The 23,556-nt window shown below is 56.9% G+C and overlaps 3 protein-coding genes across 13 annotated transcripts; 1 reads left to right on the top strand and 2 right to left on the bottom strand.

Moving 5' to 3' along the window:
- Nucleotides 1–1,889: 1,889 nt before the first annotated feature.
- On the bottom strand, nucleotides 1,890–11,424 carry SPRED3 (sprouty related EVH1 domain containing 3). 10 transcript variants are annotated; one of them, XM_053209996.1, is made up of 6 exons: nucleotides 10,459–11,424; nucleotides 8,873–8,960; nucleotides 7,524–7,692; nucleotides 7,346–7,422; nucleotides 4,950–5,093; nucleotides 1,890–4,187 (listed from the first exon to the last, which is right to left on the bottom strand). In XM_053209996.1, the coding sequence occupies exons 2-6, from the start codon at nucleotides 8,954–8,956 to the stop codon at nucleotides 3,522–3,524; spliced, it is 1,140 nt and encodes a 379-aa protein (XP_053065971.1). In that variant the 5' UTR covers nucleotides 8,957–8,960; nucleotides 10,459–11,424; the 3' UTR covers nucleotides 1,890–3,521. The 10 variants fall into 10 exon arrangements, with proteins under 10 accessions (XP_053065971.1, XP_053065968.1, XP_053065965.1 ...); XM_053209993.1 differs by having other exon boundaries at nucleotides 10,463–11,418; XM_053209990.1 differs by having other exon boundaries at nucleotides 8,780–8,960; nucleotides 10,459–11,305.
- Nucleotides 11,386–15,413, top strand: GGN (gametogenetin). Of its 2 annotated transcripts, none has more exons than XM_027044973.2 (3): nucleotides 11,386–11,539; nucleotides 12,360–14,273; nucleotides 15,231–15,413. In XM_027044973.2, the coding sequence occupies exons 2-3, from the start codon at nucleotides 12,379–12,381 to the stop codon at nucleotides 15,346–15,348; spliced, it is 2,013 nt and encodes a 670-aa protein (XP_026900774.2). In that variant the 5' UTR covers nucleotides 11,386–11,539; nucleotides 12,360–12,378; the 3' UTR covers nucleotides 15,349–15,413. The 2 variants fall into 2 exon arrangements, with proteins under 2 accessions (XP_026900774.2, XP_026900773.2); XM_027044972.2 differs by lacking the exon at nucleotides 11,386–11,539 and adding an exon at nucleotides 11,591–11,731.
- Nucleotides 15,414–15,943: 530 nt separating this feature from the next.
- PSMD8 (proteasome 26S subunit, non-ATPase 8) lies at nucleotides 15,944–23,248 on the bottom strand. The gene is made up of 7 exons (XM_027044976.2): nucleotides 22,871–23,248; nucleotides 21,810–21,882; nucleotides 21,589–21,691; nucleotides 19,656–19,821; nucleotides 18,539–18,639; nucleotides 17,232–17,343; nucleotides 15,944–16,500 (listed from the first exon to the last, which is right to left on the bottom strand). The coding sequence occupies exons 1-7, from the start codon at nucleotides 23,231–23,233 to the stop codon at nucleotides 16,363–16,365; spliced, it is 1,056 nt and encodes a 351-aa protein (XP_026900777.1). The 5' UTR covers nucleotides 23,234–23,248; the 3' UTR covers nucleotides 15,944–16,362.
- Nucleotides 23,249–23,556: the final 308 nt, after the last annotated feature.

The following is a 23,556-nucleotide window of genomic DNA, read 5'->3' as shown; positions in this document are numbered from 1 at the left end:
CCAGGGGGAACGTGTAAACACCTGAGTCAGGTCACATCCCTCCCATGCTTGGAGCCTTCCTGTATCTCCATCACACTCAGGGTGAACACCAAAGTCCATGCGATGGCTTGCAAGGACCCGCACAGGTCTGCCCTCATCCCTGAAGTATCTTCCTCCTTGCTTCCTCCCCCGCCAGAAACTCACTCCCCGATGTCCCTCAGACTTACCAGACATGCTCCTCCCCCAGGGCTTTGCAGGGAACAGTTCCCCTTTACCTAAAATGTCCCTGCAGATGTCCGCAGGACTCCCTCACCTTCGAGGCTTTGTCCAGATGTCAGCTCCTCAGTGAGGCATCCCTGACCACCCTGGCTAAAAATGACTGTACCCCCCTCTCCACTTTATTCTTCTGTATAGTACACATCATTTCGAACATGTCATTTACTGTCTCCTCCACGATAAAGTTCAGAAGTTTCTCGTGGGAAAGGGGTTTTGTCTGTTCTGTTCACTGCTTCATCCTCAGTGCCTAGGACAGGGCCTGGCATATAATGGGTGTACAGTAAATGTACCTGAGTGACTGAATGTGTGCAACTCAGCCGGAGGGCCTGCCTGGGACTAAAGGAGGTGGAGAAAGGATGAATTGGGTAGGAGACTGGCTTGGTGTTCAGGAAGGTAATGGATGGGGTGTATCAATGCAAATAAAGGACACAGGCTGAGACTTTGTCACAGACGTTTCTTGGAGCGAATATTTCATGCCCCCTCCCCAATGACAAGGCTGGGTCTTTGGCCCCCATCCTCCCCCACCACTGCAGCCTGCACTGATAACAATATTGAGGTCACAGACTGGCTTGGAATCGAGATCAGGAAGATAAATGTCAGGGTGCCTCCCCCAAATCTGGGGGCCAAGCATCCAATCTGAGGGGCAGGCAGCTGGGAAATTGGGCCTGGGGGCTCCAGGGTCTGAGGTCTTCCTGGCTCCCAGGGTCAGCCCTCCACGCACCCCTGATTTGGGGGTGATGAAGAGGAATCATGGATCAGAGGTGGGTATCAGCAGGGAGCAGGACCGGGAGACCTGGGAGAGGCGGTGCTGGGAGGTGGGGGCCGGGGGAACCTTCCCCGGCTCCCACCGCTTCATCCGCAGATCCCACAGCACCTTACAGCACTCTGGTCCCCGTCCCACCCCTCCCCAAAACGAGGTAGGTTAAGAATGGAGCTTCCCCCCGCCCACCACGGAAGGGAGGAGACCGAGGCACAGAGAGGGGGATGGGGACCCAGGCTGCCCCAGCCCCCGGTCCCTCCGCCCTCAGCTCTGGTGGGTCTGACAGTGATGAGAGCTGGGCAGAGTGGGGATGGGAGGGACATCCCCCTATTCTCTCACCCATCCCAGGGTCTGGTTGGGAGAGCTGAATCTCACAGGTTCCGGATGTAATAAATAGTTAATAATTTAAAGGAAGTGACAGAAGGATCTAGCCCTCTGACCCCCTTGACCTATCCCTTGAACTCCTACAAGGTCATCCAAGCCTGGGTAATGAAGAAAGGTAAGTGCACATTTCCAGATGCTTGGGACCAGATGCAGGTCCCAAGCCCACAGAGCATTGAGATTGTCTTGCTCCAAGACCTTGATCCTCCCATTCAGGCCATCAGATCTGAGGTACCCTGGAAGTCCCATCCCACTCTGGAGAGAGACTGTGACATCCCCCTTGCCCAGAAGAGGGATCACAGAGGGCCACGAAATAGGCTGTCAAACTTCGCAAAGCAATCCCCAACTCTGAGATGGAAGGGAAGGGGTTAACAGGGCAGAACAGAAGAAGTTTGGACTAGGACTTGGGCTCAAGGTCGGGCTTGGGGCTGAGTGCAAGGGGTGTGCATGTGTGTCTGTGTGTGTGTGTGTGTGTGTGTGTGTGTGTGTGTAGATCCATAGGTAGCCTAAAAAGTGACTTCGTGCACAGTGTAGCCAGCAGAGTGCAGTGTGAATTCCAGCCACACTCCCACCTTGACTGTGTGGCTTTGATTAGTGAACAGCTTGCACAATCATCTACGGCAATGCTAGGTCCTAAAGATGGGAGTGGGGGAGCTCTGGGGTAGTTCTGGAATTCAGAAACATGAGCTCAAAATGTTTGTTTTTTACCCTAGTAAAAGGGTAGTTCTGTGAGATGCTGGGGGCTTGGGCTGGGATCCTTAGGACTTGAATTCAGAGGTCTGGGACCTTGGGGTTTCAGGGGCTTATAGACATCAGGATTCAAGGGCAGCAGGTCTTGGGGAATATCAGGCTTAAGAGGCTTGAGTCCAAAGAAATCTGGGATCTGAAGGTGCTATGGCCCTGGGGCACTTCAGTTCTGTCTCTGGTATGGAGGGACCAAGGTCTTGAGCAGGGACAATCACAATGTTGTGTAGGCTTGAGCCCTGAATTTGGGGTATCAATGGCACCTTGGGGTCTTGGGACCAGTGCTCCCAAAGCACCTTGGGGTCGCTCAGGGGCTGGGGGCCAAGGGGTCAGAGGTCTGGGTTGCCATGAACATCCCATCTTCTGGGAGCTGGGCTTCCAGCCTTTAGGGAATTGAGGATCTGTGGATACAAAGCAGCCAAAGATTCCAGACTATTATGGGGCTTGAAATCCAAGTCTAATGGGTTTTGAAAAAGGGTTATCCGAGGACTTGGGACCAGTGTCTTGGGCCCCAAGGTGTTGGTGGCCTTCAGTACTACATAGGGGAGTACGAGGCACATCAGAGTCCCATATAGGAGATCCAAAGCTCCTTGGGACACTGCCTTGGGGTGGGTGGGTCTACAGAGGTCTTTGGTCCTTGGCTCCCAGAGCATCTTGGAGTCTGACATCTGGATCTTGGTTGGGGGGAATGGGAGAGACTCTGAGATGGGTCTCCCAAGTCATCTTGGTCGGAGAACATCTGTTTGGGCATATCGAACGACTCAGGGCATTGTAAGAGAGTTTGGTGTCTCAGGGGTCCTGGAGGCTACAAGAACATCTCAGATATGGGTGCCCCAAGTTTTAGGTGAGCATTCGGTGACCATCTGGGGTGAATCTGGGTTCTACGGTCTCAAGATCTGGGAGGAATCGTATACAGGCAGGGTCGGGTACTGGTAACTGCTGACTAACTCCGGGGCTGTAATCTGAGGGTTCATGGCATCAGGCATGATAGGGTCTGGGTTGGTTATGTGAACAGGGAGTTGGGGTTCAGGGCCCTGCATCTCTCAGGGATACAGATGCTCCCCAGCCTGCCAGAGGTGTAGAGTCTGGGGGATGCCTGGAGTCTCCTCAGTCTAGGTCAGGGAGGGGATGGCGGCAGGATGGGGACACCAGAACTCAGGATGCCTGGGACCTCTTGGACAGACATCCCAATGAAGCTGGGTCTGGGGTCTCTCAGTCCTAGATTTGGGGTCCAGGTTCCAGGTCTGGGGTCTCTCAATCCAAACTCAAGCTCCAAGTTCCGGGTGTGCCTAGGTTTGGGTTTGGGGTCCGAACAGAGTCCAGGGTCCTGGACCCTCAATTTTGGGTCCTCGGTGCAGCTACTGGACCCACCAGGCCGTCCTCACCGCGCCGCCTCCTCGTGGCGACCCCCACAGCCAGCGCAGCCACATCGTGCCGCGACCCAGTGGCATGCGCGCAGGGGCGCATAGCAGCAGAGGCAGGGCACCGCCAGGGAGAGGGCGGCCAGCGCGGCCCAGCGCGCGGCGGGACGCGGGTGGCCCGGCTCGCAGGCGCACGGGTCCGAGAAGTCGCCCTCGGCGTCTGACAGGCAGTGGTAGAGCAAGCTCTCGGCGCACCACAGGCAACTGAGCCGGCGCACCAGCAGGCGACCCGGGTCCGGGGCCTCCGCGCAGCGGCCACCACGCCCGTCAGCTCGGCGGCGGAAGAGCGCACGGCAGTGCACGCAGCGCGCCGCCTCCTCCGCCTCCGGGGAGGCCTTGGCCGGCGCAGGGGCAGGGCCGGGGCCGGGTGGTGGGCGAGCCGGGGGCGCTGGGGGCGCAGCCTCGGCGAGAGGGGCGGGTAGCGCGGTGGGAGGCCCCAGGGCTGCACCCCTCAACGCGCCGGTCTTGGCGAAGCGCACGACGCAGGTGGACAGGGCGAGGGGTGCGGGCGGCCCAGCGCGCCGATAATCCTCATAGCCACGGCCGCCCCAGCCCGGGCCCCCTACCCCGGCCAGGGGCTCTGAGGGCTCCGGAATCCCCGTGAACGGTAGGAGCGGAGGGTAGCTCTGCGGGACGAAGGGACAGGAGAACAGGTTAGCAGGGTCTGTGACCCCCACACTCCACCACAATCCATCCCAGTCGCAGAAGACTTGAGAATCCAAAGACCCCCGCCTCAGGCCTCATTCATCCTAGGAGGCTGTCCTGGGATCCTGAGTGTGTGGGTCCCGCACTCAGACTTCCAAGCCCTCAGCCCACTCCTCTCACAGGGGACAGAGGATATCAAAGAACAGACCAAAGGCACCAAGCCCGCACCTTAAGGACCCAGTGGTCCAGGCTCCCAGGCCTGTCCTTTCTCAAGACTCAGGAAGTCCCAGCTCCCAGATCTGGGAGCTCTGGACCCCCAGCCATCTCCTCCTTCAGGACGCAGGAATCTGGTCCCCAGGGAGCTTTAACCTCCTTGGATACCATGGCCCTCCTAACAAATTAAGCAGTCTAAAGAACTCCTTCCATGAATACAAAAAACTCCCTCATATACTCGAAGAATTGTCCCAGCCGTCCCCCAAACCCTTGGGTTCAGAACTCAGAACTTTCCAAAATCTTCAAGAGTGCAGGAGACGCGGGAAGCCCTCACCCAACCCTCGGAAGGACCGAAGTCTGCAAGCACCCTCCCACCACGACTGCCATCAATTCAAGTCAGCCGGCCCCCAGGATCTGTTTGTGGCTTTCTTGCCCTTCTGGGGGTCTCAGCTCCCGCCTACCTCGGGGCCCAGCACCCTGCCCCCCTTCACCCGGAGCCCCAGACTTCTGCTGGAGGTCAGAGGTCGCACCTGAGCGGAGGAGCGCCGGCGCTGGGGGGACGTGGCCGGCCCGAAGCCAGAAGCTGACTCCACAGTGATGATAGTGGCCGCCGCGGCGGTGGGAGGCGTCTCCTGGTGGCTGTGACTGGAGGAGGACTCGCTGTCCACATGGGACTGGAGGAGATTGGCGGCCTCAGAGCCGAACCCCCGGCACAGCCGATGCCCTCACATAGACCCCCTCCCGTGGCGAGCGAGGGCTCTGCGGCCAGACAGGCCTCGGTTCAAGCCCCGGCTCTGCCACTGACTGGTTGTGTGACCTCCGGCAAGTGAGCTCATCTCTTTGAGCCTCAGTTTCCTTCTCTGCAAAATGGGGATCATAATAGTGTCTATTCATAAGGATGTGGTTAGGGCCCACTGTAAAGGGCATGAGGATGCCTGAAGTATGGGGAGACTGGAAACGGTTATTGTTATTTGACCCCCTCTTCTTATCTGCTCAGCTCACCAACCTATAGAACATCAAAATATCCTCCCTTCCCAGAACCCCTCTCCCTTGGCCAGCCAGCCACCTTCCTGCCTCATTCCCACCGCCACACCTTTACGGGGGCAGCTTCACCCACCAGGAATGTTCTCCTTCCTCACCCAAACCAACCGTCCCTTACAAACGGAAACGTCACTTCTCAGACCTCGGACTCTTTTCTGTAGCTTGGGGATCATTCTGACTTCATCCATTACTAGCTTCAGTAAACATTCATTGAGCACCCATGACATGCCAGGCTCACAAAGGCCACTGTGAGGACGTAAGACGGAGCGTGGAAAGTACAGCGTAACTCTCAGAGAGCGGAAAGTACAGTGAGCACTCAGTATGTGGGAACTGTCTGCGTGATTTGGGTAGCCCCACCCACATCTTCCCCTGACCCTGGGACTCCGGCTTTTCTGCCCCGGGAACCAGTTTTGTTCTCCTAAGTCTCAGCAACTCCCACTGTTCCCAGCAAATGCCAAATCGCGTCTGACATTATGTGCATTTATTCATTCAATAAATTTATTCGACACATATTTACTGAACACTTACTGTATACCAGGCACTGTTTTAGGCATTGGAGACGCAGCAAGAAAGCAACAAAAGATCTTTGCCTCCTGGAGCTGGCATTCTAGCACAGGAGACAGGCAATACGCTAACAGGTAAGAAAATTGTCTATTTAGAAAGGAAATAGGGGAAATATCTAGAAGATGGGGAAAAAATTAGAACAGGATAAGGAGCATTGGAAGACACGATTTCTAAACAGCTTACTCAGGAAAGGTGATATGTGTATAAAACCCTGAAGGAAATAAGGGGACGAGCCATGTGGAAATTTGGGGAAGAGTATTCCAAGACAGAAGGAACAGCGGTGCAAAGGCCCCGAGACAGGAACGTGTCTGCTGTGTAGGAGTAACAGTGAGGAGGCTAGTGTGGCTGGAACAGAGTGAGCAAAACGGAGGATAGGAGGCCAGACACTATGGGATCTTATATGCTTTGTCCTTTACCCTGAGTGAGATGGAGCCCTGGAAGGGGTCTGAGTAGAGGAATGGCCATGATCTGACTCAGATAACAATAGCGTCTCTCTGGCCGTGTGGGGGGAACTTCCAGGCAGTAGGGAAGAGGGGGGGGCAGTTGGCAATAGGAAGCTGGTGGGAATGCTGCAGCTGGAGGGTGAGGCTGGACGTTCAAATTCTAATCATTTTGAAAGGGAGGCCAATATTTGATGACAGATTGGATGAGGGGCATAAAAAAGGAGAAAAGTCAGGGATGAGTTCAAAGATTATACCCTGAATAACTAGAAGGCTGCACTTGTCATTAATTTGTTCACTGTAAAAGATAGTTTATCTTAAAAAAAAAAAAGTTTCTGTCTTGGGGCGCCTGGGTGTCTCAGTGGGTGGAGCATTTGACTTTTTATTTCGGTTCGGGTCATGATCCCAGGGTCATGAGATTGAGTCCCGCGTGGGGCTCTGCACTGAGTGTGGGGCCTGCTTAAGATTCTCTCTCTTTCTCCCTCTGCCCCTCTCCCCCGCTCACGCGTGTACGCGCTCTCTCTCTCTCTCTCTCTCTCACTCGCTCTAAAGTAAATTTTAAAAAAAAATTTCTGCCTTTCCACAGTAGAATAGAAGCTCCATGAGGAAAGGGACTTTGTTTTTTCACTGATGTATCCCCAGTGCCTAAAACACTACTTACTGAAGGTGCTCAATAAATACCCTTGAATGAATGCGTGACCCACGACAGAATGGGAAAACAAGGATAGCTGGCATTAAGTTGACACTAACAGTCCGGGCCCAGATTTGTGTCCCCCGCATGTGGCATGGTGCCTGATATACAGAGATGCTCAAGAATGTTTGTAGGATAGAGACAGCCCCCCCGGCACCCCCAGCAGAGCCGTGTCCTGGAGGAGACTCACCGTCAGAGGGCAGGGAGTCTCTGCGGTGTCCTGGGAAGGGGAGGAGGAAGAGGAGGAGGAAGAGGGGGTGAGCGAGCCTGGGGCAAGGAGAGAGGCAGACAGTGAGCTCCCCAGGCCAGGCTCCAGATTCTCCCACCCCTCCACCCCATCCTCCAGTACCACGGCCTGCACCGCTCACCTCGCCCCAGTGCAGCCAGTGCAGCCAGCAGGCTCTTCTGGAACTCGTCCGCTTCTGCGGGACTCTGAAACGTCAGCCCAAACTTGCAGTCACCCAGGCTCCAGTGATGGAAGATGGGGTTCACCTTGTTGTAAACCAAGCCTGGCCTCAGGGTACACTCCAAGGTGGTCTGAGGGGGCAGGGAGGGGGCAGGTCAGACACCCCCTTCCAGACATGCCTGTGTCTTCCTCTTAACCCTCAGTCTATCTGCATACCTAAGCATCCCACAAACTTCATTTCTCAACCCTAGGTGTACCCTTGAACCCTGATCGACACCCCAACACCACTCCCCAAATTTTACTGAGCACACCTCTGATGCTCCAATATTTCTCCCAAGCCCTTGGTCTCCACATTTTCCTTTGCCTAGCAGCCCCTTCTGATAACCCAACATCCCTCCTTCTGACTCAATAATACCCCCCCAAACATTGCTGAACATCTCAAGGTATTACTATTAATCTCCTTCTGATGCCCCAATAATCTCCCAAAACACTACCCCCAAATTCTTATCAAACTCCCATAGATTTCTCCCTCAGATGCTGGTCAACGCCCTAGATGTTTCCTCATATCCTGGCCCAACGTCACTGGATTCCTTCACACCATTTCAAATCCCCCTACGTTGTTCCTTCTGACCTCGGCTCTGAGATGCAACCCATCCCCCAAGCCTTTTCAAACAATCCACGTCTTTCTGCCACATCCCCAGCTGAAACTTTGACAGTGTCCTTCCAGCTCATGCCAGACAGCCCAGGATACTCCTGCTGAACCCACATATAGGACTGGAAACCCTATTTGACGCTTCCAGATGGTTCCCCACCAAATGCCTCCATATACTTAGAGCAGACAGGGGCCAGTGGTGTAGGGCCTCCTGGCAAGGATCTCTGAGCAAGATGGAGCCACAGGAGGGTTCTGAGTCAGGGGTCAGCAGGGCCCCTGTGGAACAGACTGCGGTTGAGGGAGAGAGCAGGAGCAGGGCAAGGCCAGTGAGGAGGCTGCTGTGATAGGCCTCCAGGCAACGGCAGTGGACAGGACCTGCCGAATACCCCAGATATTCCCCAAACTCCCAGTTCTTACCCAAAGACAGGTATTCACTTCCAAACCACATCCCACACCCCAGGCTGATTCTGGGCTAGGAGACGACCTCACCTCACCTCTGCACTCCCAGCCCCATCCCCTTACTTCCCCATGCCCCCACCCTGCCCCCACGCCCCGGGGTGGCTCACTTTCTGGTCCCGAAGGCGCTCCCCGTGGATGACGTAGTGCCCCTGGCGGGCCCCCCCCTCGGGCCTGGCCCCTCGGACCCGACAAACGCTCACCTGGCTGAGGCCCCCGCCCCCCACAGGCAGCCAGCCCCCACTGGAGTCATCTCGGGCCATCACCACGGCTCGGACCTGAACCATGTACCTGCAGGAGGTGGGGAGACAGGGACAAAGTCAGTGAGCTCCGATCCTGCTCTGCCATTCAGCGTTCACCCCAAGCCTCATCTCCCTCTTCTTCCCTCACATCTGGATCCACTGCACCGTCAGGCCCCGATTCTCACCTTCCCTTACATACCTGCCTCTCCCCCCACCCCCCATGCCCACCTTCTTCCAGCATGGCTTCTTTCTTCGTCATTGCCACCTCTTTTCTCCCATGCTTACCTTCTCCGTATCCACCTTTTCTCTCCGCACCCACCTTCGTCCCTTTCCCCATCGTTCCCATCCTGACCCCCACAGCCCCAGTTTTCCACTTCCCTTCCCCCTCCCTGCTCTTCCCCTATCAACCCAGTCTCCTTCTCATCCCTCAGCACATTCCCACAGCCCCACCCATCATTCCCCCTCACAGCTGGGTGCCTGCGCATATGTATTTTCTTAGAGCCCATCAACTCAGCCCCAGATCCCCCTACACTGCCTCCACACTCGGCCGCCCAGGCCACTGGCTGGGTGAGAAACCCAGGCTCTCTTCCCCCCACCCCTTCCCGGATTTATGAATGAGACCGGATGCAAAGCTCACTGAGTCACCCAGCAACGGGAGATGGGCAGGGAGCAGGGAGAGAACCAGAAATGGCCAGAGAGAGGCCGAAAGGGAGATGGAGGCAGAGGAAGCCAGAAACGGACGACCGAGACACAACCAGAGTGCATTTCATTCACAAAAATCAAGCCTGCTCCCTCAGGTCCCAGCCCATGGAAGGCAAGGGAGAGAGACTGAGGGGAGGTGGAGAATTGATCCCTCCTCCTCCCCCTCCCCGCCCCAGCATCCTTCAGAACCATCTTACCCCGCCCCCCAGCTCAGGGGACGTAGCCCTCCGCCCAGTAATCGTGATCAGCGTCCAGCCCCTCACTACCACCTAGCGCAGGGACCCTGGCGTCTGAACCTTAGGGACCCAGGCAGCGAGCTGTAGCCCCTTCCCCCACCTGCAGGCTGCCGGTTTTCCCCAGCCCTTCGGGAGGGTAAGGGGCGGTCGCAGCGCCCCCAGCCCCCTTTTCTCAATGGGATGGGATTTTGTGAATGAGCAGTCACGTGATGCTGCTTCCTTTGTCCGCCCGCCTCCCCCGACAACAGGTGAAGCAGAGAAAGAGGGCAGGGGTCCCCCAGGGCCTAGCTGGGATGGGACGCGGGGATTTCTGAATGCCCTACGCTCCCCACACATCTGTTTCCCTGGGGGAGTGGTCCCCAGAGTTCCTCAATGGTAGGGGTCCAGTTCGGAATTTTATGAATGGGGCGTCTTCGGAGAAGTCCAGGCCCCCAAATGGAGACTGATACCCCAAATGGCTGCCGCGCAGTTTAGGGGCCCCCAACCCCTTGTCCTTCCAGCCTCGGTCTGGGGGGCGCCCCGGTGGGCAGGAGGAGCAGCGCGGTCCTGGCCGCCCCCTCACCGGGACAGGCAGTCTGTCAGCCCCCGCCCCCTCGCCCCCCTTGGCACCTGCCTGGGAGGCTCCGGCCGGGCTCCGAGCGGCGGCGACTTGGCCTCCTCCTCCTCCTCCTCCTGTTCGCTCCGGCTCCCTCGCTGGCTCCGGCGGCGCTAGAGACGGGCACCGGGAGCCGGGGCGACGGGGGAGGGAGGGGGAACCTGGAAGATGGGTGAGGGGGAGGGGGCGGCTTGGGGGAGGGGTAAGCGCGAGGCGGGCGTACTTGCCCGCTGGGTCCTAGAGCCCGCCACTGGCTCCAGCGAACAGCCCCCCAGCCCCCATTTTCTCGGGATCCAGAGAAGATCACCCCACTTTCCCACTCATCCGCGCCATTGATCCCTGAGGATGGGGGGAAGGGTCCGGGACATGGCCTGTTCTCAGGGTTCTAAAAAGGTGAGGGTCTGCTCTTTGGGTTCTAAATGGGAGGGGCTGACTACCTGGTAGGGATCGAAAAGGGGTGGGGCGAGAAGGGAGCCTTCGCAAGGGGGCGGGGCCAGAGGGCCTTGGGAAGGAGAGTCGTTGAGGACGCCGAGGGCGCGGACAAGCACTTGCGTCATGGAAGGGGCGGGTCCACGGTGGTTGAACCTTCTAGGCAGGCCTGAGGGAGGAGAGGGTCTTGGGAAGAGATGCAGTGGGGGGTCCTTAAAGGGCGGAGTTTAGAAGTAAATTGCCTTATGGGCGGAGCACATGAGAGCCTAAAGGGAGGAGCTACGTAGCGGTGTCCGTAACGGGCGGGGCTTCGAGGGAGGGACTAACGAAGAGGGGCGGCGCATTTATAAGGGGGAGGAGCTAAGGACAACGTTCTAAAGGGGTGGGGCCTAGGGCCACAAGGTCTGGGGGCGGGGAGGAAGACAGCGGAATATTTCAAAGTGAGATCCAGGTTCGTCAGGGCCGGCCCCTTGCTGGCTCACAGGGGGGCGGGGCCTCGAGCCCGGGGGCGGGGCCTAGATCTCGGGGTCCGCCCCCGCTGTCTCGCCCACTTGCCATCACCCGCTTCACCCCCGTTCTTTTCGGTTATTTTCTGCTACGGCCGTTCCCCACCCTGCCCTGGGCCCAGGGGGCCGCGGTCTGAACTTTGGTCGGCTGGAGGAGTCGGTGAGTGGGAACCTCTGGGCGAAGACGGGGCCAGGGCGGAGCTTGGGGGAAGGGGTGGGGCCTGAGTGTTGAAGGAGGCGGGTAGACCAGGAGCCGTAAAAGTTTAAGAGTGAGACCCGAAGATCTGCCGCTGCCTGGGAAGAGGGAGAGACTCAAATGATCGTCACAGAGAGAGGGATCGGAGGGTTAGAGGTGAGGACTGAAGGGCTAGTAAGACAAGAATACCGCGGAGGCGAGGCCAGGCCGGGGCGGGGTTGATGAGGCCCGATACACAATCGGGGGCGGGACCAGAGAGCATGGGCGGGGCTTGGGTCTCCAGAGCCAGGTTTGAAGGCCTGGAGAGAAGCTTGAACTCCTTGCAGGCTTTGTAGGCTACTGAGCACCATCATCATCACTGATGTGGCCTGACAGACTGACAGAAAAGCGGGCAAGACCTGTGTCTTGGAGCCTGGAGACCGGGGACATGGCCAAAGTGTAGGGATGTGACCTGAGGGACAAGCCGGGGTGAGGGTTGGGTGGGGGGAACAGGGACCGAATCTGAGTACACTAAGAGGATGGAGCCTAAGTGTCTGAATAGCAGCTGAATGGGGCCAAGAGGGAGAAGGCCTGACAGCAGCTGAATGGGCGATGGGGAAGAAGGCTTGAGCCTCGAGAGTCAGAGAAGAGGAATGCAGCGAGAGACTAGTGACAGACGAGTGCCTGAACGGATCTTGGAGCACAGGGGAGGGTCTGGCGCGGACGTGTACGACCAAATACAGTCAGCCTCGTAGAGTCCCCACAGTTTGGGCGGACTGACTGGCGGAAGTTTTTCCGATCACAGTCTCCGACCTCCTTCAGAAATGGGGAACGTGCAGTCGGAGCCTTCCGCGGGCGGAGGCTCCCGAAAAGAGCAGGCCTCGGACCGCTCCTCTGACTCCCGCCGTACGTCCCCGGTGGAGCCCGAGGTGACCCCCTCCTCCCCGGCCATGCGCCTGGCTCGAGGGCTGGGCGTCTGGTTCCCTGGCAGCTCCGCGCCCCCGGGAATCCTGGTACCCCCGGAGCCCCAGGTCTCACCCTCGCCCCTGCCCCTGACCTTAGAACTGCCCTCGCCAGTGACGCCCCTTTCAGAGGGGGCGGCTGCGGCCGCGGTCCCCACACCACCCCCGCCCCCCGTGGGGACTCTGCTGCCCGCGCCGTCTAAGTGGCGAAAACCCACGGGCACTCCGGCGCCGGTGCCCCGGATCCGCGGTCTGCTGGAGGCGAGCCATCGCGGCCAGGGCGATCCTCCGAGCCTTCGTCCACTGCCGCCGCCGCCCCGGCAACGAACTGGAGAGGACCCCGACTCTCTCCCGAGGGCCCCATCCCCTACTCCGCCCTTCTTGGCGCCGCGGAAGCCGCCGCCACCGCCACCGCCATCTTCCGACCGGCAGCCCCCGGGCCACAGAATCACTCCTGCTCGAGCCACACCCGCCACAACCCCCCCAGAAAACCAGGTGGGGTACGGCAGCGAGGGCCAGACGGCCAGGGGAGCCCGCAGAGGGGCACCTCCCCAAGCAGGAGAGGGCGAAATGGCCCGGCCCGCGGTCTCCGAGTCTGGCCTGAGCCTGCTGTGTAAAGTCACCTTCAAGTCGGGGCCCCCTTTGGCCCCTGCGGCAGCGTCGAGTTCCTCAGCTGCCAAAGCCTCGCTCGGGGGCGGAGGCGGAGGCGGAGGAGGAGGAGGAGGACTCTTCTCCGCTGCCTCGGGTTCCATCTCTTACGCCAAAGTCCTTAAGCAGGGGTCCCTGGCTCCTGGGCCCTCTCGACCCTCGAGAGAGGTCCCTCGGGAGTCTCAAGAAGCAGAAGGCGGTGATGGAGACGGCGAGGGGTGTTCTGGACCCCCCTCGGGGCCTGTGTCCCATGCCAGGGCCCTTCCGCCGCCACCCTACACCACCTTTCCAAGCTCGAAGCCCAAATTCGACTGGGCGAGCCCTCCCGATGGCCCTGAACGCCACTTCCGCTTCAACGGAGCCGGCGGCAGTGTCGGGGCGCCCCGACGGCGCGCGGCCACGCTCTCAGGGCCCTGGGGCTCCCCACCGCCTCCGCCAGGGCAGACGCACCCGGGTCCGGGGTCCCGGAGGCCTGCACCAGCCCTGCTGGCGCCGCCTATGTTCATCTTCCCGGCGCCCACCAACGGCGAGCCTGTGAGCCCCGGGCCAACAGGCCCACAGGAGTTGCTGCCACCGCCGCCGCCCACGCCACCACCCACGCCTCCTCCCGCGCCACCGCCCACACCGCAGCCGCCGGTGCTCCAGCCAACGCCGCCGCCCGTGGCCCGCCCTCCCACCCCAGTCCCGGGCCACTTGGAGTCGACCCTGGCTCCCGCCCCGGCTCCCATTCTGCCCCTCGCCTTGGCTGCCGACCAGGCCCCGGCCCTGGCCCCATCCCCGGCTCCAGCTCCCACCACAGCGGAGCCAACGCTGCCTGCGCCCGCGCCCACCAAGGCCCGCACGCGCAGGAACAAGGGTCCCCGCGCAGCCAGGGGTGCGACCCGCGCGGCGGGCGCCCCCGGAGATGGTCCTCGGGAACGTACTGCAGCCACCGTGACTGACAGCGGAGGTGGAGGGGGTGGTGGCGGCGGGGCTCCTCCAGCAGGGATGGCTAACACGGGCACCACTCGCCACTGGCCGCCCTTCCAGGTGCTTAACTCTTGTCCCTGCAAGTGTTACTGCCGCCACCAGCTGCGTCATCGCCGTCTACCACGCAACGTATCTGCCTGGTGAGGGAAGGTCGTCGGGGTGTAAGGAGGGGAGGGAATACCTCTTAAAAGTCCTGAACCCGACTTTTCCTGGATAGAGACCCATTCAGCTTTGGTGTCCCGACTCCAGCTGAACCATTACCCTTCCCTTGGCTGTATCTCAAACCCAACTGAGTTCCAATCCCCTGGGGAGCTAGAAGAAACTTGACACCATCCTGACCCATGACAAGGGAGAGGGAACACCTAGGCCCAACCTCTTGGTATCCAGATCTCCAAGCTGACCCTTGCCCCTGTGACCTTCTGGAGCCATCAGGGAGGGAAGCTGGTGCCAGCTGGCCTGATCCTATTCAAGGCCTTGACCCTGTCCTGAGGGCACCAAGAAGGACCATGTCCCAAGCTTTTCAGGGAGAGGGGCAGAGGGGAGGAATGCATGCCTCCAGAAAAGTCCTGGCCTAGCCCCTGGCACTCCTGACCCCTCCAGCCTCTTCTCCTGAGGCAAGGCTTTGGCAGCCAGAGGGCACTGATGCCCCAGTCCTTGTGCTGCAGAGGCTACACCTGAGTCCTTAGATCCAGAGTGCATCCTTCAGTTACACCTCTTCCACCCCCCCTCCACACACACACACACACAAACACACACACACACACACACACACACACACACACACACACACACACGCTGAATCTCAGGATCTGGTCATCAGGGTCTATCTGACCTTGGTTCCTGAGACTCTGAATCACTGGCAGACCCTCTGCTCTGGATCCCTTGGGGTTCAGTGGAGGCAGGACAGGTTGAGGGGATGCTCAGAACACAGAATCAGCAACCCTTAGACCCCCTTTTAAATTTGAATGGATACAGCCTTGCCCTAGACTGTCTTGATGCTCAAACATGGCCCCTCATACAGATGGGGAAAGTGAAACCTATAAGGGTTAAGGGCCTGGCCACATGGCAATGCCCTGCTGATTCTACCCTCCCCCTAGGCTGAGCACGCCCACCAACCACCTGAGCGAGCCGCCTTGGGTTGCCACCATCAAGCTGGCTGGCTCCCTGGTGGCCGGGCTGGAGCACTACGATTTGCAGGCCACCCATTCCAACTGAGTGCAGTCTGCTCAATGCCCTCTGCGTCCCCCTCCTTGACAATAAAATAACCATCTAGATATCTAGCTACCTGTCAGTCACTTGCTTAGGGTCGAAGGGATGGGATCGGGAGGGCAGAGGTCTCCATGAAAGCAGCACATCCTGGAAACAGGGAGACTGGACCCAGAACAGCAGAACGGAGGTTCCATTGATCCAGCATCCAGACTGACGGGCCCAGAGGTCAGACAGTCGCATTACCCTTAACCCCATGAGCTCCATTTGAGCTGATCGGTGCCAAGTTCAGATGTTCAGCACAAATCACTCTGGAAAGCAGGGGTGATCATTCCGTTTTTACAGCAGGGAAAATGGACTCTGGAAGACTTTGTTGAAAATCCCACATCCCACAAATGGCTCAGCCAGATTTGGACTCTGCCTTAAAATACCTTCTCGAGAACTTCAAGGCAGGAGATACAGGCTGCGGGCGGTACAGGAGGTCGTAAGTCACAGCACTGGCTCAGGAAGGGTGGGAACCAGGGGAATCCCAGGCCAGGGCCCACACCAATGGTTCCACAGAGGTCTCAAACTGGTAGCCCACAGACGGGTTCCATTTCATAGGTCATTTAACAAACTGGTTTAATTAGTTGCAAACATTTTTAAAATTGTGATGCTTCACCCCCTTCGCTGAAAAACTCGAGCCTTAGCTTGGCCTCCCTGTATGTCCACAGCTGGCTACTACAGTCCCTCTGCCTGGGACCGGGGCTGCTCCTGCAACTGGGCCCCTGCAGTGGGCAGCTGTTTTGAAACCCTGAGCAATGGCCACTGGACAGAGGCTGACCCAACAGAGGGTTATCTCAGACCCCAGAGGGCCCCCAAACTTCTAAGTTCTTCAGAGATAAGGAACTTGTCTCTCCATCATTCCGCCCGGGGAGACAAGGGCCTGGAAGAGAGAATGTCAATCCACCTTTATTGGGGGGAACCCTGCACTGCAACTGCTTTAAATAACGCAAGCCCTGCCCCACCCCAGCCCCTGATGGCTCAGACGATCATCTCCAGCTGCCGGGCATACTCGATGACCTGTTTGGCCAGTTCCGTGGAGGGGATGGTGGTATCTTCTGGCTTCTGCTGCTGGCTGGCAAAACTGTAGTAGTTGTTGAGGCCCAGAACCCACCCTCGCTGCAGAAAGGGAAGGATGACAGATGGGTGGGGTGATCACACAGGCTCCCTCCCCACCCCACAGAGCCAGCACGAACCGACATGGGCCTGCTGGTACTCTACCCTACTCTACCAACCTACTCTACCCGCACAACTCTAGACAGATAACTTCACCTCTCTGTGCCTCCGTTTCTCCATGTTTGAGAGACGGACTCTGATCACACACCTCCCCGGGTCTGCTATGAGGATTCAGTGAATCAACACCTCTAAAGCACGGAGAAGTGTTTGGCCCAGAGTAAACGATCACTAAAGATCAGTTGTCACCATTGTTCGAGTTCAATTCCACCTCTTCCGCTCTGCTCTTGACCCTGCTCAGTGACCGGGGTCAGTACACCACATGCATAAACCATCTCCAGGGGCACTGCTCCTGCATAAATACCCCAGGCCAAGTGAGGCAAAGTCTAGTGGAGAAAAGCTGCAACCTCCAAGGAATTCTGTTAAGGACAACAGCTCAACAGGTATCATGTGTCCACCTCCACCTCATGCCAAGTGCTGTGCTCATCCCACATGTTAAATTCTAGCTCCACTCTACAGATCAGGAAACTGAAGCTCAGGGAAGTTCAGCAACCGGCCTGAGGTCACAAAGATGGATTTCGACCTCAGCAATCCTGCTCCAGTGTCCCTCTAGGCCATCCCACCCTGCTGTGAGCACACCCCTGACCCCACGGCCCCTTGCCCTATACCCCAGCCACCTTCTTGGCGTAGTCCGTCATCTTTTTGGGTGTGTTGAAGAAGAGGATCCGGGTGGCCTCAGTGAAAAGGATTTTCTCATAGGCCTTCTCGATGCACCCAGCAATCTCATCCCTGGGGAAAGATGAGACTCTCATTACTGAGCACAGACAACTCTCCAGGCCTTGTCCTCCCCGCCTGACATGTGTGAGCTCTGACCCTTCAGTTCAGCACTGATGGCTGGAACATGCTACCTGCCCCGTTTAATCAAAGCTTGGAGAGGGGGAGTAGCTTGACCAGAATTGCAAAGCCAGGGCCACAATAGGGTCCAGAGCTCTCAGACTCCTGGGCCCACACTCTGAATCCCACTCTCAGCCATGAGGACTTCAGACTGTCTGAAACCCAGCCTGGGATTCACGTGAGAGGATCTCTTTACAGAACGCCCCCCCACCCCCACCCCACCCAACACACACACAAGGGTGCTGTACCCCATTTCTAGATCTGATCCTGAGAGCGTTCCCTGCTACCACTGTTAAGAGGTACCAAGATGAACACTGAAGTAGAAAAACAGCCAAGGATCAAATCACTGAAATGAAAGGAGGGGTCAGCGCCGGGGCAAAAACAGTGACAGGGAGCGTATGCATCCATTTCTGAGGCATTTTATCTCCCAGACCAAGTGGTAGGTAAGCAGACACCCATTATGTCACTCCCTGTTCATTCTGGAGAGCCAAAATATTAATTGCAAACAGCTTAAACTCATTAAATCCCCTCTTCACTCCTACCACATCTCTGGGCTTGGTTTTGCCATCCAAGAAATGGAAACCCAGCTCAGTCTGGCACTTTGCTCCATGAACTAGCTCCACCACCACCTGGACCCTTTTATTCCTCAAGGCACATGGAAATGTCGGCCCACCCGCCCGTGTGATGTCTCTTGTGCACGCAGCAACCCCTGAGGGGCTAGTGGGACTTCATGGCCCCTTTCTGAGGAAGAGGAAACCGAGGGTTCCACAGTTTAGGTGATCTGAGGTGAGGTCACATGCCTTGCGGGCTGGAGCACTTCTACGACAGGCTTGCTTCTCGTCTGCTGAGCGCTGTCCGGGTGCCAAGCCCACCCCTGGATCTGACACATATGGGCACGTGGATTAACGGCCCACAGTAAAATGAGGGCTGTTTTCCACAATCTCATGACAAGTTCCCGTTCACAGAAAAGGAGACCCGATATGCCCAGCTTCCCCAGATCACAAATGGCCAGAATGGGATTCAACCTGGGGCCTTCTGACTCGAGTCCAAGCTCTTTCCGAACCCCACAGGACCCTGGCCCCTCACGCACCTGATAGTGTCAAGCAGGATGTCAATGAAGAAAGTGTAGCTCTCAGCAGGGATGTTGCCTTTGGCCAGGAACACCTTGTTATAGCTGCCCTCCATCAGGTACTGTAGAGGTGGGGGTGGGCAGGAAAAGAGGATGAGGAAGAGGTAGCACAGAGGGCTACCAGCTGAGGCCCCACCATATCCCCAGTGCCTTCATAATCCCCTCTGCTAGAACACCCTTTGCCATACAGTCATGCATTCCCCAGGCAGACTGGACACGTCCTCTTCCAGGAAGCCTTCCCTGGTTTGTACATGTACACACACGTACACACACGTACACACACGTACACACACACACATTCCTTCTCCAACCTGCCTTAGACTGGTAGCTAATTATCTTATCTATCCTCCAATCACAGGAGAGACAGAGCTGGATCCACCCCAAGCTCATTCCTCCACTCCTTTGCTCTAGCTGTGCTGCCGGCCATAACTGCTCTCTCTCCCATCCTCCCCACCAACCCCAACAAAATCCTCCCATGAGACCTCAGCTCTAGGAACTCCTTCCTAACCTCAGGTACTAAGGCTCTCCCCTGACCATGCTCAGCTTGTTCTAGAAATACTGTCCTCTGCTTTCCCTCAGTCATGCCAGGCATGTTTCTGCCTTTGGACCTTGGACTGGCTGCTCCCTCTACCAAGACCACTTTCCCCCCAGATGTCCATATGGTTGGGTTCTTCACCCCTTTCAAGTCTTCCTCGAATGTCACCTTTTCAGCAAGGCCTTCCCTGACCACCTTATTAAAAAATTCACCCCTGCCCCGACTCACCACCCTCCTTGCTACTTTTTCTTCATAGCACTTAACACCTGACAGACCACATAAATTAATCTTTTTAAAAAAATCTTTTTATGTACTGTCTGCTTCCTCATCTGAATGTCATGCCCACCAGATCATGGATTTCAGCCTGTTCTGCTTGCAGTGGTCTGAAAACCAACCCAGCACATGGCTGGGGCTCAACAGCTGTGGACAAATGAGCAAATGAGCCAACAACAGGTGAACCCTGCCCATTCCTCCAGGAAGTCTTCCCTAATGTCTGTGCCTGCACCACCACCTTCACACCTGCCCCTCCCATTGCCCCCTCACCTGCTCCAGGGACACAGGATGCTTGATGTACACATTGGTTTGGATGTCCTTGGCAGGCAGCCTCTCCAACTCCGTGTGGAATTCAGCCACCCGGTTCTGGGACAGCAGGAAGAGGAGGTTGAGGCCCAAGAGCTGGTGCATGTAGGCTGACTCGGGGAGCTGCTCCCTGTGGACCAGGGTGGGGGAAACAAGGTAAGGAAGGCTTAAGTGCCTAGAAGCCCCGCCTACTCTAGGCTCCAGGGACCCTGATGATGGCCCTGTGCTGTCTCCTTGGAGAAGTATCAGGGCCTTGGTAGTCAGATGCAACTGAAGCCCAGAGAGGCATGAAGTCACAAGCCATATGGGCCCAAGCAAGTGACTTTACTTCAGTAAAGTGACTTGGCCTCAGTTTCCCTAACTGTAAAATGAGTACTACCACAGCATCCATCTCATAGAAGGTGGGTCAAACGAATAAGGGTTAAGTGAATTAAATGACTTAATCCAAGTAAAATATTCAGAACAGTACTTGGCTACAAGTAAAATGATCAGAACAGTACTTGGCTAAAATAAATATTGTGTGAGTGTTAGCTACGATTATGATATTAAGAATTATCATTCTTCCTTTAGGGGGGAAAATGAGCCTTAGGAAGGTGAAGTCATTTGCACAAGATCACATAATCAGGAAGTGGTAAAATGACTTTCAAACTCAGGTTTGCCTGACTTCTGATGTCAAATTCTTTTTTTTTTTTTATTACTTTTTTTAAGTTCATTTATTTTTGAGAGAGAGGCAGAGCACAAGTAGGGGAGGGACAGAGAGAGAGGGAGACACAGAATCCGAAGCAGGCTCCAGGCTCTGAGCAAGCGATCAGCACAGAGCCCGACGCCGGGCTCGAACCCACAAAATGCGAGATCATGACCTGAGCCGAAGTCGACACCCAGCCAACTAAGCCACCCAGGTGCCCCCCCCCCCTTTTAAGTTTATTTATTTTGAGAGTGCAAGCAGGGGAGGGGCAGAGAGAGAGGGAGAGAGAGAATCCCAAGCAAGCTCTGAGCTGTCAGCGCAGAACCCAACGCGGAGCTCGATCCCACGAACAGCGAGATCATGACCGGAGCTGAGATCAAGAGTCAGACACTTCACTGACTGAGCCATCCAGACACCCCTGATATCAAATTCTTCATCATTAATCCACTCAGGCACCAGTGAGTTAAAAATCATTAAGTTTTATATTCAACACATATCCAGCAAATCCCTGCTCTACGCCCAGCCTCATGCTAGGCAGTACTGGAACATAGCAGTGACCAAAATCCCTCTGCTTTTAGGAGTCCAGTGGGAGAGACAGGTGCAGGACCGGGGGGGGGGGGGAGGGGGGCGCCAAAGTCAGAGGGGTCAGGGCTGATATAGCATTGGAGGCCACAGGAAAGAGTTTAGTCTGGAGCCTGAGGGCTATGGAAAGCCATCACAGGTTCCAAGTAGGGGACTGACATTGGTCAAAATTTAGTATCACAAAGATTCTACTGGCTGCCATGAGGGATGAATCCAAGGGGGCAAGGCTGGAGCCAGGGCAGGTGAAAGGTGACAGGAGCGGGCAGTGGAAATGTAGTGTGGGAATGTGGAGAAGGGAACAGATTGGAGGCCAACAGAGACTGGATGGTACAATCCCAGGATAAGGACCTCCAGGGCAACCACCTGACCCTGCAGCCTCTGGAGACACAGCTAGGCACACAGGGAGTTCCCGGGTGAAGGAAGATGACCTGAATGGCTGGACCAGCAGCGATTTAAAAAAGCACCTGCATGGCTCAGTCAGTAGAGCATGCACGACTCCTGATCTTGGAGGTTATGAATTCAAGCTCCACAAGGGGTGCAGAAATTACTTAAAATTCAAAAAAAAAAAAAAAAAAAGCCTACCATATAACTCCCTGCCCCCACCCAACGAGGGGCAGGACCCATCCTCACTTGTAATCAAAGTAGTAGCATTTGAGCTGGGCCATGTAGCGTTCGAAGGAAGGGATGTCCTTGCGCAGGATGCTCCACTGGGCCCCAATCTCCAGAATGTCACCTGTGGGGGGACAGAGCAGGCTCTCAGGGGGTGACTGAGTCCCTCTCCTGACCACCATTCCTCCCATCACCCCCAGCCCATCACCCCCCCCACTCCACCAACCCCAGTTGACACTCACGGGCCAGAATGAGCTGCTGTTTGGTCAGTTTGGTCCCTGTGGTTGGCAAGAAGTTGAGCTCCAGCAGAACCAGCTGACAAGGAGAGCAGGGAAAGAAAACGATGGGACTGCAAGAACAGGTTACTTACATTTTCTAAGCCTTAGTTTTCCCACCTAGGAAATGGAGCTAATCATCATCCCTGACTCATAAGGTTGTTGTGAGTTTTAAAGGAGGAGTCAGTCCTCATAACGCACTCAGAACAGGGCCTGGGCACACGGAGTGCCCATTTAGGAGGACCTCATAGGTAAACAGGAGACATACTCCATGCCTGACTCAATGGAATCAAGGGGGTGGGGGGACACTAGCACCTTCAGTTCTTGTTAGACCTTTCCCACATTCTATCAACTCCCATCCACCCTCAGATCTACACCAGGGAGGGAGGGGAGCCAACATCCCCCCCATAGTCCAGCCCACATCATTTCTTATCCGACACACCTCGCTCAGGGACTTGGTCCAGCCCACAATACTTGTACTCTTTCACAAACACGGTTGGTCTGAAGCACCCTGGGCACCATTCTGGTCCTCTTCTATAAGAATCTTTTTTCTAGGTTCAGTCCTGTCTTCAAAACTCAGCTGCTCCCTCCCATCCCCACAGATGCGTCCCTAACCTCCAGATCTCTGATCCTGACTTGGTCTGGTCTAACCATACACCCCTCATCTCAGGCTTCCTTCATCACCCTGTCCGGTCCTCATTCCCCACTTGCTTTCGTCAAGAACCCACCCGCCCCCGCCATGAGAAAAACCCCGGTACTCTCAGCTAGGCCTCCAAACACCAAAACATTAACCTTTCACTCGGTTGTACCAAAACATTTCCATCACACCTTCCCCCCCCCCCCCCCCCCACTGTGGGGCCGTATTTGATCCGTTCCAAACCTCTCTCACTTCTTCACTCCTGTAAGCCCGCACTTTGGCAGTTCCGAATCCTTCACCCTACTGGATCCCCCTGCCCGCCCTGGTCTCGCTCACGGCCGGGAACTCGGCTGGGTCTAGACCCCTCGTAGAGGCCCCCGCCGAACCCTACCTTGAGACGGCCCAGCTCTTCACCGCACTTGCTAAGATTGGGGCTTTTGCGGTTCCACTCGCCCTTAAGTTGCTCGTACATGCCGGCCGCGACCTGCAGGACTGCGCCCGAGGCCGCCGCAGGCCCTGAGCCCGAGGCTCCGGGCGACCCGTTCACCGCCGCGGCCGCCATCTTCCGTGATGCGGCAAACCTCCTCCCTGACTTACGGCAGCGACGCCTAAAGCCTCTCGCCCGGCGGAAGTGGGGCTGAAAGGTGGAGCCCAGAGCCGGGGGCGGGGCTACGGCTGCCGGCCCCGCCACGCCGCGGTTAGCGTTCAGTCGCTCTCGGGGCGGTGCCCTTGGAGCCCGGCCCTTAATGAACATGTCAGTCAGAGCTCCGCCTCTGCTGTCATTCAAGATGGTGACCGGAAGTTCGCTCCTGCCCTAACTGACAATGGCCGCGGTCGCAACGACGCCCCCACCGGCCGTAACCAATATGGCTGCACTGGCTTCAGCCGGGGCGTTCCGGACGCTGCTTTTCGGTCTTCAAGGTTCCACCTTCACAGAAGCTCCTCTAAGCCAGGAGGGGGCGATGGTAGAGCTCTGTGCCATCATTTCCATTTTATAGATGGTAGCATCACTGCTGCTAGACCTTGTAGCTTCTTTTTCCTGCCAGTTTGCTAAGGGATAAGCACTAGGTTTTGTTG

The sequence above is a fragment of the Acinonyx jubatus genome, chromosome E2, assembly GCF_027475565.1.
Source record: "Acinonyx jubatus isolate Ajub_Pintada_27869175 chromosome E2, VMU_Ajub_asm_v1.0, whole genome shotgun sequence".
In the NCBI taxonomy this organism is placed as follows: Eukaryota; Metazoa; Chordata; class Mammalia; order Carnivora; family Felidae; genus Acinonyx; species Acinonyx jubatus.
The sequence above is the reverse complement of the archived record's forward strand: the minus strand, read 5'-3'. Positions and strand labels throughout refer to the sequence as shown.